General features: G+C 42.1%; 1 protein-coding gene across 3 annotated transcripts; it reads right to left on the bottom strand.

Moving 5' to 3' along the window:
- Positions 1-5,098: 5,098 nt before the first annotated feature.
- Positions 5,099-14,739, bottom strand: khdrbs1a (KH domain containing, RNA binding, signal transduction associated 1a). 3 transcript variants are annotated; one of them, XR_010032016.1, is made up of 10 exons: positions 14,376-14,739; positions 11,811-11,932; positions 11,249-11,365; positions 10,679-10,825; positions 10,279-10,424; positions 8,753-9,062; positions 8,083-8,165; positions 7,788-7,852; positions 7,269-7,452; positions 5,099-5,215 (listed from the first exon to the last, which is right to left on the bottom strand). XR_010032016.1 is itself a non-coding variant. In XM_063184584.1 (9 exons), exons 1-9 carry the CDS (start codon positions 14,530-14,532, stop codon positions 7,340-7,342), a joined length of 1,260 nt encoding a protein of 419 aa, XP_063040654.1. In that variant the 5' UTR covers positions 14,533-14,739; the 3' UTR covers positions 6,417-7,339. The 3 variants fall into 3 exon arrangements, 2 of the variants coding, with proteins under 2 accessions (XP_063040654.1, XP_063040655.1); XM_063184584.1 differs by lacking the exon at positions 5,099-5,215 and having other exon boundaries at positions 6,417-7,452; XM_063184585.1 differs by lacking the exon at positions 5,099-5,215 and having other exon boundaries at positions 6,417-7,452; positions 10,279-10,409.
- Positions 14,740-15,650: the final 911 nt, after the last annotated feature.

Here is a 15,650-nt window from a genome sequence, read left to right as displayed (position 1 = left end):
AGGTTGGGAACCACTGATCTATTACACAAGACTAGACTCACATTAAGGAGGAGGAGGAGGAGTTAGGGGTAACCTGCTTGGACACAAGTAGCTGCTCAGACAGAGGAGGAGGTGGAGGAAGATAGGAGGACTGGTCATCGACAGGGGGTGGCTGATCTTACATAACATCCTTCAGACAGAGGACGAATAGGAATGGATGATGAGGAAGGAGAAGAGGAGGAGGAGGGAAAGGAATGGAGGAGGTGTAAGAAGAAGAAAGGAGGATGAACAAGAGGAGTGAACATTGCTGGTTATCCCCATCCAGTCTTCACAGTGCTGCTGCTGCTGCTGCTTCTGTTCTTCTGCGGATGAAAAGTGAGCAGAAAATCCTGGTTGAATGGGACTTTTTCTCTTTTTATCTGGTCATTTGGTTGTCCTGCTCCCAGGTCAGACGTTTGGATGTGCAGACTTTTATTACTCTCTGCAGGTGGAAAGTACCATGGTCGCCAGGTTGTAGAATACAGTAGAGTCAAGTATTTTTTTATGAACTAAAAGGCTACAGTCACATATATTTTCTCCGTCTCAGATGTTTTTCTCATGCAGAGAAGAGTATTTTTATACTACGCTACACCACACTGAACTACACTAGATGCCATAGCACAAACTACACTACACTACACTGCTCTACACTACACCACGCTACATTAGATAACCGCAAACTACACTGCACTGCACTGCACTACACACCACACCACAAACTACACTACACTACACCACACCACAAACTACACTACACTACACTACACTACACACCACACCACAAACTACACTGCACTACACTACAAACTACACTACACTACACTACACACCACACCACAAACTACACTGCACTACACTACACCAAGCTACATTAGATAACCGCAAACTACACTACACTACACTACACTACACTACACACCACACCACAAACTCAGGGCTGATAGTATTCAGGCGCCATGCCTGATTTCAGGCTTGACAGAGTTTGCAAAAATAAAAACATTGATAATAATTAGTCATTAGTTTATTCTTCTCTCAGAAAGTGTTACAGGTTCAGGGTTTTCGCTACTATCAGGCTTGAACAATGGTCATACACAGGCTAGTAAATGTTTGAATAATGTGTCAAAATAGGCCTACGTTACGTCACTATGCAGTATCTTGTCGTCGTCGTTAGAGCAAGGGAAAAAGTTCAGGCTCAGGACTTTTTTTCACTATCACCCCTGCAAACTACACTGCACTGCACTACATACCACACCACAAACTGCACTGCACTGCACTACACACCAGACCACAAACTACACTACACACCACACCACACCACACCACACCACACCGCACTACACACCACACCACAAACTACACTGCACTACACTACACACCACACCACACTGCACTACACTACACACCACACCACACCACAAACTACACTGCACACCACACCACACTGCACTACACTACATACCACACCACAAACTACACTGCACTACACTACTCTAGATACCAGACCACAAACTACAGTGCACTACACTACATACCACACCACAAACTACACAGCACTACACTACTCAAAACCGCAATCATGGGTAAGACTGCCAACATTGAAGTCAATGGCAGTGGCACTGCACGAGTTATGGAAGCCCAGATATCCTTGATGCTTTGCTGTCAGCTGTTTTTGGTCTGGTGACCCACAATTCACTCTTCAATATACCCTGTAGATTTCCACACCATGTTTAGGTGATTTGGTGGTTATGAGCATTCTAACTCACCAGAAATAAAACCCCACTGAAAATGAATGGAAGGTTATGTCTGGAGATTTCTGGCAAATTAGAATGCCCACAACACCAAAGCACCAAAACGTGGTATGGAAATCTATGGGGTATACCAGATCAAAAAACAAAAAACAGCTGACAGCAAAGCATCAAGCATATCTGGGCTGCCATAACTCTCATGCAATGCCACTGCCAATGACTTCAATGTTAAAAGCAGTCAGGTCGGCAGTCTTACCCATGATTGCGGTTTTGAGTAATGAACCAGGCTGGAGTTCTTAAAAGCTTCAGGAATCTTTTGCAGGTGTTTTGCAGGTTTTGTAGATTTCATTTGTTGATTCAGAGTATTAGGTTAACAGCTCGTTTACAGAACCTTTTCATGATGTGCAAATTTATTGAGATAGGAATTTTGGGTTTTCATGAGCTGTATGCGAAAATCATCAGTAGTAAAACAATACAAGACCTAAAATATTTCGGTTGGTGGGTAATGAATCTAAAATATGAGTTTAATTTTTATCATCACATTATGGAAAATGAACTTTATCACAATATGTAATTTTTTGAGAATGACCTGTATTTGCACACTGACATGTTGTTCCTTACATGAAACACACACACACGCACGCACACACACAACTACACTCATCTCCAAAAGTATCTTTTTTTGTTAAAGCAGGCCTACAATTTACTTTTACACACTAGAGCTGAAATATAAACAAAACAACAAATAAAAATACTCTGATTTTTAGTCTGTAAACAGTACTTAATTATGCGATGAGATGTAGTCACAGTGAACTCCAAGTGTCTTCCATGCCGGTCTGTCTACACTGAATGTCTACAATAAATAAATAAATGTCGTGTGAAATTCGACTTCGTGTTTTCTGTTCATGATGTCACCGAAATATCACATATAAGCTTTGCTATTCTGGATGTTCTATTATGTTTATGGTTAATGTGAATTTGAATTTAACTTCACACCATCATTTTGACTTTCAATTACATGTCATGAAAAGGTTTAACAGTATGGAGAATGTGGTGGCCCATGGCTACAGCAGGTGAGTTAATGCACCCCCACTTGGTAGCACTTCATTTTATTTTTGTTTAAGTGGATTTAACACCTTTCCTGCATCGGCAACTCTTGGAGTGCGTTTTAATATGCGACCTTGCCTCCTCCACTTGCTTCTCGTCATGATGACATCACTGACAACAGCATTGTATTTCAATATCTTGCAAAAGCTCAATTGTAAAGTCTTTTTCTCATTTGAAATTGGGATGGTGAATGAAAAACAGTCCCTCAAAACTTGTGGCGAGGCTGACAGCTGGGAAACTTTATTGTTTTCTCCACGGATGAGGGGCCAGGAGGCGGGACAAGGAGACAAGCACAAGTGGAGGAGGCAAGGTCACATATTGGTTCTCAAACTTGGTGTGCGAGTTCTCTTCCTCCTCCTGTGTTCTACAATACCCAGAACCCACAAGGCCTGGAGTAATTGGCGTGACATCCTTCCTGAACTACAGCAGGTGATAGACACATGCACTTCTGGGCAGCTGGTCTGAATGCCACTGGGTGTCATTGGATTGGTAGTGAGCAAGTTTTATCTTATCCAGCCCCCAGTTTTAATGTTATGCAGTCTCACTAGAAATATGACATGTTTTTGTAAAGCAATCTTAGAAATCACATTTGTAATACAATCAAGATATTTTTTAGGGGACCTGGTGAAAGTTGCAAAGGTGGACGCCTTCAATATAGGCCTAAAGTGCGGGGGGAAATCTTGGTTTGTGTTCATAGTACAGCCCTTAGAGGACTTTATAAAAATCAAGTGCCCCCCTGTATGAAGAAGGTCTAGAAGCACCAGGATATCCACAAGGGTGTTGTGAACTACTGCCCCCAAGTGGTCAGGAAACAATGCCATACAGCTGGGGGACCAACAGGGCACGCGGTCCACCTCATTTCAAGAAATTGCTCATATGTAGTTAAGTCCCAGTAAGATACGAGAATACATAGAATACATACATTTTTCATCTACATGTTTGCATTGCCTAGTTTAACCGTATAGCCAAAAGAAGCATAGCAATGCAAGTCTATGGGAGTAAACAAATCATCAAATGTAATTATAAACTACTCTAAAATGAATGTAAAATTCACCAGAGTGCAAAACAGCCATTTAATCCTGTCCTGCGATTAGTTGTGGCTTGATGCTGATGCTCCCATTTACTTCCAGTGATTATGCTAAAAATTCTGATACCAATTAATGTATCTATTAGAAACACTCTGAAGAACATGGCATGCACATTCCTGAATAATGCTTGAGAATACTGCAAATATGGGAAAATTAAAACAGGGTGGATTCTTTCTTTAATAGCGCACCATGTTAAGTACATCCATTTTACGTCACACCTTCAGCCCAAAAGATTTAGCCAGTACTGGCCTGATTGAGAATAACTTACAGCACCACTGTTGCTATAATGAAGACCAAGGGTCACTAAGGTGCACTGTGTAAATGACTGTGCTGACAAAGTGCAATTTTACCAGTCATGACTACTTAAAATTTGATGGAGGTGATAAGTATTCATGAAAAAGCTAACAATTTTGAAGAGGCAGCATGAATTTGGGAAATAAACTACAAGAAACATCACCCAGTGTCGTGTATCTTTAAGCATTCAAAGGTCTTCCCATTATCCAGCACATTGATTTGTACAATAGGTGGCCATTTCATTTTCTTCAGTCTTGGCATCCTATGAAACTTCCACCAAAAGTTTAAAACTACATTGTATGAAAATCTTCTGATCACATCTGAAGTTAGTAAATAAACAGAGAAATGACCACATAATACAACAAAATCCCGGTTAAATTACTTTTATTTGCCAACTTGTGTATAAACGGCTTAGGAACAATTGAACAGGAAGTTCAGGTTTCTTCTAAAAAAGGCGAGAAGAGAGATATTAGTCTTTGAACATACATCAAATCAAGTTTCACCGCATTTTTAAACGACTGCTTAAAGGTGGGGTTGCAGGTTTACCAACATTCTTAATAACTTGGTGACATCACGTTGGGGACTGATAAATATGCAAAAGCAAAATATTGCAGATTAAGGAGCATTAAGCTGGCCATCTTGAACACCATATCCAGTTACATAACGACATTAATAAAAACTGCTATTCAAACTTGTGAATCGCTTCCTGAGCACTGACTGGATAAAGATTGTACCCTTCAATAGTCTTGCATTAACTACCGGTAGGTAGTATTTCAAGTCTTCCCTGGCTATGACATGCCAAGATGAGAAAGCCATCGGGTGTGCGTTTTGGTTTTTTTAAATTGTATTTCCTGGACATACTTTACCTCAGCGGTGATGTGCAGTTGGGACGGACCCATCCGACTCTTACCGATACTTACCCGTAGCCTCACATTTTGAAGCCTGAAGCTTGCCCAAGACTGCCTGCAGAATGGGAACATAAAAAGCCTGTAAGAACATCACCCAAAATATGCCCAGAAATATGCTGAAAGAATCTACAGGACAGACCTACATTGAATGTATTTTAAAATCACTAAATTTTAAATAAGCAATATTGTTTGATGTATAATAAGTAAAACCTAAGTCCTACTATCTATGTAATCTATATTATATAATATCATTGTTGTAAGTTTGGTCAAGGCTAATCGACTTTTTCAGCAATAGTTGAATTGGTACACTCAAGCCAAAGTTGGTAGGCTAATTGCATTTTTTTTGTTGATTGCTATAATGTTTCTTGAGTTCTAAAGGTTTTGTTAAAGTGCAAAAAACTAGGTGATTTTTATACTTACATGAACATAATGCACCAGTGAGTGTACAGACAGTACCAGCAAGCGCTACTGAGGTAGATTTGGGGTTTAGTTTACCTTTGGTTTGCGGCGAGTTCTACAGGTTTTTTGCGTCCTCTCCTTTGCAATGTTTTCACTTTATAATGCAGCCAGCGAGTCTTTGCATCAAACTCAAGTACAAGTCTGCAGGTGTGAATTACGTCGACAGGGGGAAGGAATCTCACACAGACACTGCAAATACAGGTCTCTGGTGTGAGAGCATGATTGTTGTCCTAGTAAAAGCCATTTGAGAATCAATCTCAATTTGTGGTGGTGGTGTTTAAACAACACATTTGAGCACTTGAAAAGTATTTGGAAATACATCAAATTGATTCAGACAGAAAGAAACCTTATGTTAGACACATTTGGTGGCTGCATTTCTTTTTTTAACCAGACATTTTTTGTACAGTATAATTTGCAGAAAACTGTGCATAAACCTTTATTGATCTTTGCAAATGTCCTTTTGTCCACAAACGTAATCTAAATGTCAGTCTATGATTAGGTGAAAGGATCTTGTAACTTAAAGGGGATGTCAAACAATGTCAGGTCACTAAATCAGCTCGTCTTTTAAAAACACTTTTGCCCAATATAATTCATCTTTTTAAAGCAAATCAATAAGGGTTTACACACATTTTATTGACATTTTTACAAATAAGTTTTTTTTTTCTTTTGGAAGGACAATGTTAAATGTCACTCCGCCTCCATGAGTCTGCATGCAAGGTTTCTATTTTGAACCCTATAACAAGTTTGAAAAAAACATTTTAGGTTAGTTCTACAAAAAAGTAAAAAAAAATACCAACTTCGAAGGAAAAGAACTAGTTTATTGACATACTGCAGCAAAACAGATCATATTTAGTCACCTATTTAGACAAGGTTACACATGTATTGTTCAAAGCTGATAGACTGAAAAGCTATATACAGTTGACAATCTATATTAGCCAGATGCTGTAGGCATGTAACATGCTATTAGGTCTGCTGCAGTTGCATTTGGACGAGCTTGAAAAGATACTACTAAAGTGTGAAAGACATCCCTCTACTTGTAGCTATTGAGTCTAACATAGGTCAAGAGCCCTGTATACCTTGGGCTGACATTAGCAAAGGGTCGATGGTAACAAGACCATTTTTCTTTTTCTTTCTCTTTTGGAAAAAACACATCTTTAGTTAGAACATTCAGTAGATTGACAGCATGTCATTTAACGTAAGGACATTTGTACGTAATGCGGACAGCATGGATTTGAGTTTTCCTTCACCACGAGTTCTCTCCTTTTTCTTTTTTAAAAACTTTATTTGATGCTGCATTGCCTCAAATATTTTTGGATATTTTGGTGGAGTTTATTATTATTAAAAAAAACGAAAACATAAAACAAAAAGAGGGGGGTAAGGTCCTTTACGATAACGCACCATAAAAAAACAAAAAACAAAAAAAGAGACCTTGCCAGTCCAGTCACGAGGCGCACTTCAAGCAGACTACTTCACCCATTACGGTTACACAGTATAAAACAAGGCAAGGCGATATTGGAGCAGACAACTAAATGAATGAATTAAAAACCAAACAGTGCACAAAGTCCTGGAAAAAGACAAGTCCCCTCAACAGTTACAGGGACATATCCTCAATGTCACAGCAAAGGAGGATGAAAAAGGTGAAAAATTACTTTGAGTCGTTAAAAAGGAGGAGTTAGAACAGGACGTGGCCGCCACAGGGCTGGACACGGGCTGCAGGTGCTCAGAAGGGCCGCGTGTAGGGGTGCGTACGGGGAGCGCTCTTGTTCTGCCGCCCACTCGCTGCTTTGCCACTTCCGCCTGCCGACCATCCACCCTCGCCCCAGTCATCCTCAGCTGTGCAGAGAGAGATTGAACAGAGCGAGAGAGAGAGAGAGAGAAAAAAAGACAAGACACGATGTGACCACAGGAAACCGCTGAATACATTAATACATAACCAATATGCACCATAAAAATGTGGTAGAAAAGGCTTATATCTGCTTCAAATGTTTATTCTGATTATGCTAATGTGTTTTTGGTAAAAACTGTTTTATACATGTTACTTAGTTCCAGTGAATTTGTCTAAGATTTCTTTGTAGGGAACCATGCTATAGAAGTTTGATTACTAGATCATCTTTCTCGCTGGAGTCCTACACGACATATAAAGTACGTTTCTGGGATGTTTCTCATACCATATGATGCTTCAGGATAGGCTTCCTGTGCCTCGCCGTGTCCGTAGTCATAATACTCCGTCTCTCTGTGAACACAAAAATAGTGTTGCGGATACATATACCATGCCACGACAGAAATACACATGCATTTTACGCTGTTCTGTAAATTTCCTTTTTAGTCACTATGTATTAAGAAAAAGATTTGCTATATGCAATGTACTGTGTGTAGGGTCATAATCACGGTGTCTACAGTTTTGACAGTGAAAATTGCAATACAATAAGACTTCACTTTTTTTTTTTTTAAATTGATACATACGCTTGAGGGGGCTGGCTGTAGTGGTGACTGTAGTCGTGGCTGTATCCTTCGTATGAGCCCTCTGCGTATGTTTCTTCATATGCCTGAAAGGGAAAAACATCACAAACTGCATTAGGAAGGTACAGGTCTATAATCCACAAGTGGGTTCTAAAAGGATAACTCCATCCAATTTCAACACGCAGTTGTAATGTTCACACTACCCTGGACTTGTCAGTACCTGAGATTTTTTCTTCTTCAGCCTTTCCCGAGTTGCTGGTCATTGTAATGGGGGCAGGTGTTTGTTTACATTTCAAAAACACAGTTTTAAAGCATCCCCATGTACTGACAAGTCAAGGGTAGCGTGAGCAATACAACAACACATTGAAATTGGCAGGAGTGCTCCTTTAACTCTGCAAAGTCATTATCTTCAGCCAGTGTTTTCCACTTGTATTCCTTCAGTAATTTGTTTTGACACCATATATATATAAACTGAGGGGTATACCAAGAAGCTGGCCCAGGAGTAAACCAGGTTAAGTTAAGAGGGAAATCATCTTAAGAGCCTGGAAGATGATTTACCTCTTAAAAACCTGGTTTACTCCTGAACCAGCTTCTTAGTATAGGCCGCAGATGAAAGTTTGGCCACAACACACGATTCTCCATCAATATTCTCAAATCTTCCTGGAAGACTTACGTATTCGTCGTAGGACTCTGCGGCTGGTGGGTGCTGTGGGTGTTGGTGCTGGTGCTGCTGATGGTGCTGAGGCTGCTGGTGATGCTGATGCGGTTGGTGTTGGTGGGAGAGTGCAGCAGGGGGCAGCATCCTCTGGGCGGGTGGGGCAGCCGGCCTCGATCGTGTGGCAGCGCCTCCTCTGCCGGGTGGTGTGGCGGGTGGGGGTCCTCCCCTGCCTGCTGGTGCGCCCCTCGGTGCACCTCCTCGTCCGGGGCCGCCGCGTGGCGCACCTCCCCGGGGACCAGCGCCGCGTGGAGGCATCCCTCGGCCCCTGGAGAGAAAGAGGAGGGGGTGGGATGAGTGACCAATGCAGTTGCATATAGTGGCAATGCAAGGACTTAGCGTTGACTTATTAGCAAAGCCCTTGTCCCACACAGCAACTGGCATTACAGTTACAGTTTAAAATGACCAAATTACAAACAAGTTATGAGGACAATGGCCGTTTCATGATGAAGCCATACAAAAAAGATGTTTGACACCAGACATCAAGTTTCTGCCACCATCTCCTGAAGTCATCCTAATAAACGCACATTGTCTAATATCAGTAAAACAGGGCCGTATCCCCATAATGCGTGCCATTCCACCAGTGGAACGCTGTAATCATCACTGAAAAGTTAACTACCGGTACTATAATACTACGCCATAACACAGGGCCTTCAGTAATGCACTACGACTTGGGTCATTGGCATTCTGGTAACCGCAAATGTATAACGCCGGTGTCTTAAGGCGGATTCATACTTAGCGTAACTGGCGCTAACCTCATTCATACCTCCCTCGCGACGATGGCGTGCGCTCAAAATGACGTCACACGCCCCTCCGCAAGCTGCCGCGGCACGAGGTCGTGCACCCCGCATTTTTTGTAACTTGCCGTGCGCCACCAGAGACCATGCCGGGAGGCAGACAAAGCAGGAGTTGCGAAGAGATATGACTACAGCTACTGTACTACAGAATGGACCCTGCATCATTTTGAGGATAATAAAATGTCTTCAGAGTGTTATTTTATCCTCTCCCTTAAATGTTGTTCAGTGAAACAATTGTTTACTTTGTTCAGAAGCACGTTGTGTGTGGCGATCTATTCAGAAATTCTGCAGCCAGAACAATGCTCTCACATGTCTTGGAATGATCTGGCAATGTAGGCTACAACAAAAATCTATGTTTCATTGTGGTAAGTCATAAATCAGACATTCAGTAGCCCTACAGCAGCCGTATTTGGCTTTCTATTTTTATACATCTCTAGAACCCCCGCTGCGAGTTGCGATGGATTCTGCCGTTTCTCTCATGAACAGCAGAGGGCACACTTTCGAAAATGCAAGCAAAAGCCTGTAAATGGCACTTTCGACTATGAATGGTCTGCCACATTTTAATGGTTCATGCGCCAAATTGCGCACGTTAAGTATGCGGAGCCCTTTAGTGTCTTGAGTTAAATGTATTTTTTCTTCCTGCGTGGCCCTCGACTCTGTCCTCTCAGACATGGGTTTCCCACTGACCTGGGTGCAGCCATTTGGGGTGGTGGGGCGCCTCTGCCTCTGCCTGGGGGTCCCCCTCGTCCACGGCCACCCTGGTCCTGGGAGCCGTTCAGGTAGCCCATATCCATGTACTGCTCCTGGTGCATCTCCTCCTGGTTTTCAAAAGCCTAAATCAGAACATTGCCATAGTAACAAGTACATGAAATTGAGCAGTCCTAGTTCAGTGACGCAGCAATGAATGATTCAAACAACAGATAAGCTATTAGGAGAGTACTACAAAAATGATCCTTCAATCACGATCAAGTAGAGTAGCATCAAAGATGCCAAGATCACTGAATAATAATTATTATGGTTGCTTATTATTATTATTATTATTTAAGTCCCTTGACATAAACAAGTAATCCATGACTAGAAATCTTACAGGAACCAGGAACTTCTTGACTTCCTCCATGGCGTGGGCCATGCGCAGGTATGCCTCTGGGATGGGGGCGAACACCTCCACAAACACATGCAGGTCCATGGCCAGGTGCGCGTATTTGGGCTCGCCACCCTTCCTCAGCTCCTCTTCCTGTACGGCGGAAAACACAAACTTAACCAGCGGCTCGTTTTTATTACGCCGTTTGTACAAATATGGTGCAGGCTAAACATTTAGTTTTGCAAGAGCCTGCACACCTTCAAACGTTTTTGTCAGTATTGTAGAATTTATTCTAAAATCTGTAGTCCTACATGGGAGGGAGGGAGGGATTGGGCGATCTTGTCTATTTGTACTTCCATGTTTGTTTACAAGTGTGAAGACATTTATGTGACTTATGTAAACAATTAAAAAAAAAATTTGTCAGCAGGTGCAGCCCTTCAATGTAATATTGTCTTCAGTTTGCAGAGGAAGAGTGCAGAGCAGGCAGTGTTGTGTCCTTCCTCTGCAAACTGAGGACTATATGCTTAACATTTGCACTGTTCTACCCAACCCATTATCAAAGGCCCGTTTCCTTGCCTTATTCTTGTCCCTCATGGATCCTCTGCCGAGAACAGAGATCTTGGCCCCGGTGTCCTCCTGTAGGCGCTTGATGGTGCTGCCCTGTGGTCCCAGGATCTTCCCAACAAAGTTGAACTACATTGGGACAGGATGTAAGGGAAAAAATGGTAATTCAACCATCATTGCAAAAGGTTTTTTTTTGTGCTATTTATAGAACTCATCATATACACAAGCACAGAGACAGGGGCGTGCAGTTCGGAGCACATGTCCGGTTGTCCTTGCACACTGAATTGAGTCATTGATTTCAATGGGTAGTTGTAGTTGAAACACTGACTTGTCTGGTCAGACAGACACCTCTTTGGCGTGGAAGCAATATTTGCCTTCATACACGGCAACCTTTCTGACAAGAGCATAGATAAATTCTGACAAGTCCATCCATCCAAACAACCATGGTATCAAGTGGCTGTAAACAATCACTGTGAGCATGTTAAGTAACATGGCTTACGTATGTGTATTTATTATCAGAAATGAATGCCCCAAAAAGCAAAAAAAAAGGGGGAAAAAAGAAAACATGACTTACGCGTGGGTACTGCTTGACTGGGATCAACACCCTCTCCTTCACTCTCACATTCTTGTTGTTGAAGAGGTCCAGGTAGGTCTCTCCTTCCTTCTTGGGCTCTCCCTTCTGGATCCTTTCGATTTCTGCAAAGGAAACCACCATTGAGTAAATGTGGTCAAATGGGCCAACCTACAAAGTGTACAATGTAGAGAGGAAACGAGAAGTCTGGCAGCATGAATCCATGCTGTTCATGGTCATGGTGTAACTGTAGGGAGGGAACACCTTCTCACAGCAAACTAACTGAGCAGGACTAAGGTCAACTACCCTGAAGGCCTCCAAGTTGTTAGCGCCCAGTTAATCATCCTCCCCACAAGGTAGGGTGTAATTAGCCAGTTTGCAGGATTACCCCCAAAAACACATGGATGGATTTTAGACTAATTCCTCAAGGTAAGCCAAAATAGGAAGAAATTCAAAACCGATTAGTACTTCTGCAATAAGGAATTTTCAATGATTATTCATTGCTGAGAAGGTGAGGCTGTTATTGTTATCATGATATTCCATGTACAACTACAAAGCAACCCAGAGTGTTGAACAGTAATCACAGAGTGCATGCTATGACACATTGTACCAAATTTTGATGTCTAAACCGACTGAAGGAAGGATGGCTGGAGCATTGCTTGATAAATCTGGTAAAATTCAGTACATTCAAATAAACAGCAATTCACTCAAGTGTTGAACAGTTAAGCATGTAATTCAGCATTCAGTTCTTGAATAGGTAGAGTGAACTTCATGACCAGTTCCATCCATTTCCCCACAAACCAGGAATACGTGTCCTCACCTAAATCAGATTTTTGTGTTTCGGTTTTTCATAAACAAAGATGTAAACTCCAAATAGTCATGCCTGAGCTAGCAACGGCTAAACTGGCTACTATGTCACCACCAAATGACCATACTAAGGGCTGAGGTGTAGTAATGATATAATTTGTTTACAATTGGCGACGTTCAGCTTTCTCTCTGCGTTTTGCAAATGGTGATTGTCACTACCACCGCCACCAATATTATATAACAGAAATGTGATAAGTAGCAGAAATCATCCAACACGGAGGTAGATGGAAAGACCCGTCGTTTGGATTATCTGAATTTTGTTTACTGTTTCAGTGGAGAAACAACAGTGGTTTACATTACAACAAGGCTTTTGTTATCACCCACATTGTGACACAATGACATGGTGAATTATTCGTATCTGGGCTGGGGATGCCTGCAAGGAAGGGAACAGATGTCCTTTCCATGGTATCCGTAAAACACAGATTTGCATCCTCCACACAGAGGCCATGAGAAGATTCCCTGATTGACGCTCCCAACCCAGGACGCTCCCCTTTCATCTCGCTCCCACAAGCCAGACTATCGGTACCACCGCCATATGACGGAGCTAGTTATGTTGTTGATGTTAGTTTTTTGTTTCTAACCCTAACCTTAACCTTAACCCTAAACCTAACCCTAAATTGCTTGTATGTGGCAGTATATGATAATACGTGAAATATAATCGGGTGGGACCACACGTCCGGGAGTGATAGAAACACCTGGGACCGCACGTCCGGGAGCGATCTCAGTTGGGAGTCTCCATCCCCCACCGCATGAGAAGATACAGCGACAATTTAGGAGCATAACGTGGACGAAGCCTAGAGCAGACTGCTTCGAGGTGTTGGTTTCAGAACTACATCTTCTTGAAGACCGGATGAACGACTTAACAGATTCGAAAACGAAACGAAAGTGCAATTGCATAGACCTCCTACAGAACAAATGTCAAAAAAACCACACCAGTCTAGGCCCTAAAGTAGAGATGTGGGTGCAGCTCAATAATGCCCCGTGCCTGGTTAGTTTGAAATCTGCTCATTTTCTGCGCAAGCACAGATGAACAGTTGCTGGTTTAGAAGCTAGTTTCCATGCACCAAATATGGCGTAGGTAGGCTACTCTGCGCTAAATGGATCAAAGACGGTGGTAGATGGACACTCCCAACTGAGATCGCTCCCGGACGTGTAGTCCCAGGTGTTTCTATCACTCCCGGACGTGTAGTCCCACCCGATTATATTTCACGTATTATCATACACTGCCACATGCAAGCAATTTAGGGTTAGGGTTAGGTTAGGGTTAAGGTTAGGGTTAGAAACAAAAAACTAACATCAAAAAGATGACTAGCTCCGTTATATGGCGGTGGGACCGATAGTCTGGCTAGTGGGAGCGAGCCGACAAGGGAGCGTCCTGCGTTGGGAGCGTCAATCAGGGAATCGAACAAAGAGCCCGGATGCAGACAGACGCGGTTGTTTCAGGTCATTGCATTACCACGACAAAATAAGTATTCCGACAGTTAATTCAGTCGTTTACCGAAAGGAGACTACATCAAGTGTTTTTTTGTTTGTTAAGCGACAGTAGCGCCCTTTATACAGCAACAAGATGCAAACGACATCTGGCAGATAGCCATAGTTAGCTCGCTAGCATTTCGCCACGCGAGAGGGCCAGCCATGCTTTAAAGCGCGTGAGCATTTTTATAAGAGATAAGGAAAGGGGATTACGTTGCAGTAACTTACCTTCATTCAGAAGCTTCATTGCATGAGTAAATGAAGAGTCAAGACTGTCTTTCTCAGCCAGAAGTTCAGGAAGATATTTGCTTTCGTCCTCCATCTTAGGTTTCTTGTTGGGATTCTTGCGATTGTCCTTTGGTGTGGTATCCACTTTGCCCTCCATCTTGGCTTAAATTCAATACAATAGCCTTACTAGTAGTGAACCAAACTTCCTCTGTGTTTCAATTAACGACAGAGTTGCCCGTTTCGTTGACTCTTTTAACGATTTACAAGGTAAAACCTCTTAGCTTCGACGTTGCCTTGCTAAGGTTAGCGCCGTGTGTCGAGTCTCTGCAAAAAGCCGCCGCCGTTCACTAGCCTTTAAAAACGGATGTGATGTCACATCGTAAACCTACGTCGCTTTCCCCACCCATCTAGTTCTAGAATCTAAAATCCTCAACAAAAATGTATCTCACTTATCTCACCTTAATTGCCAATAGAGTTCTGTATGTTTCATTAGGCTACAGGCACACAATATGCAAGCATAATAATATGTCACCAGGCATGTTTATATAGACGTCCTTTGTGAAAATCTCTGATATGGGCCTTCAATCGAGCTGGATTATGCTATGCCAAAAAATAGCCTAAACAAAAATGGGGCCTATTCCTCGAATTCATTTTAGAGATTATTATAGTAGGCTTAACATATTTAACTAATGCTAGAATAATTATTATTTGGTGCATTAGCAAACTTTACGGTGTCAAAGCCTCACTTGAAGCATGTCATGCTGTAAACAAAATCTCTCCTTGCATCACCATCCATCCACTATCCACACCATCCTAGGTCCTTTGGAAGAGCAGGGAGCTCTCTCTCTCTCTCTCTCTCTCTCTCTCTCTCTCTCTCTCTCGTGTGTTTGTGTGCGTGTAGGCTACATACTGCATTGTTTGAGTAAAATTAGTGCCTCCTTGAAGATGTCAACATAATGGTTTGTTGAAAACAAAAAGGTCAATATTCAACACCTTTAATGTTCACTGGTCAGTGGAAGACAATGACAAGTTTCAGCCACAGTATCAGCATAGCAATGGATTGGAAGGAGGGAGGTCTGAGAACCATTTAAGAGTCAAATGTCTGGAATTCGGGAAAAAAAGGTTGGATGTCTGAGCTCTTCACTGCAAGCCACTCCACAAGCATAATCGTAATTTAATTCGTCCAATACTGCAAAGTTATGTAAAACACTAGGCCTAACTAAGCTTAAATCTGTCTCACATGTAATGTGTTAATACATGTCCACTCTTAGATGT

This window comes from Engraulis encrasicolus, chromosome 19 (genome assembly GCF_034702125.1).
Source record: "Engraulis encrasicolus isolate BLACKSEA-1 chromosome 19, IST_EnEncr_1.0, whole genome shotgun sequence".
Classification (NCBI taxonomy): Eukaryota; Metazoa; Chordata; class Actinopteri; order Clupeiformes; family Engraulidae; genus Engraulis; species Engraulis encrasicolus.
This window is presented reverse-complemented; position numbering and strand designations above follow the sequence as displayed.

What these genes read in the sequence shown, in the direction of transcription:
- khdrbs1a (XM_063184584.1), bottom strand. Translation starts at nt 14,532, where the DNA reads ATGGAGGGCAAAGTGGATACCACACCAAAGGACAATCGCAAGAATCCC. An exon ending in CCCCAAATGGCTGCACCCAG is followed by an intron (nt 9,063 to 10,278) that starts GTCAGTGGGAAA and finishes CTTTCTCTCCAG; the next exon opens with GGGCCGAGGGATGCCTCCAC. An exon ending in CAGAGTCCTACGACGAATAC is followed by an intron (nt 8,166 to 8,752) that starts GTAAGTCTTCCA and finishes TTTCCCTTTCAG; the next exon opens with GCATATGAAGAAACATACGC.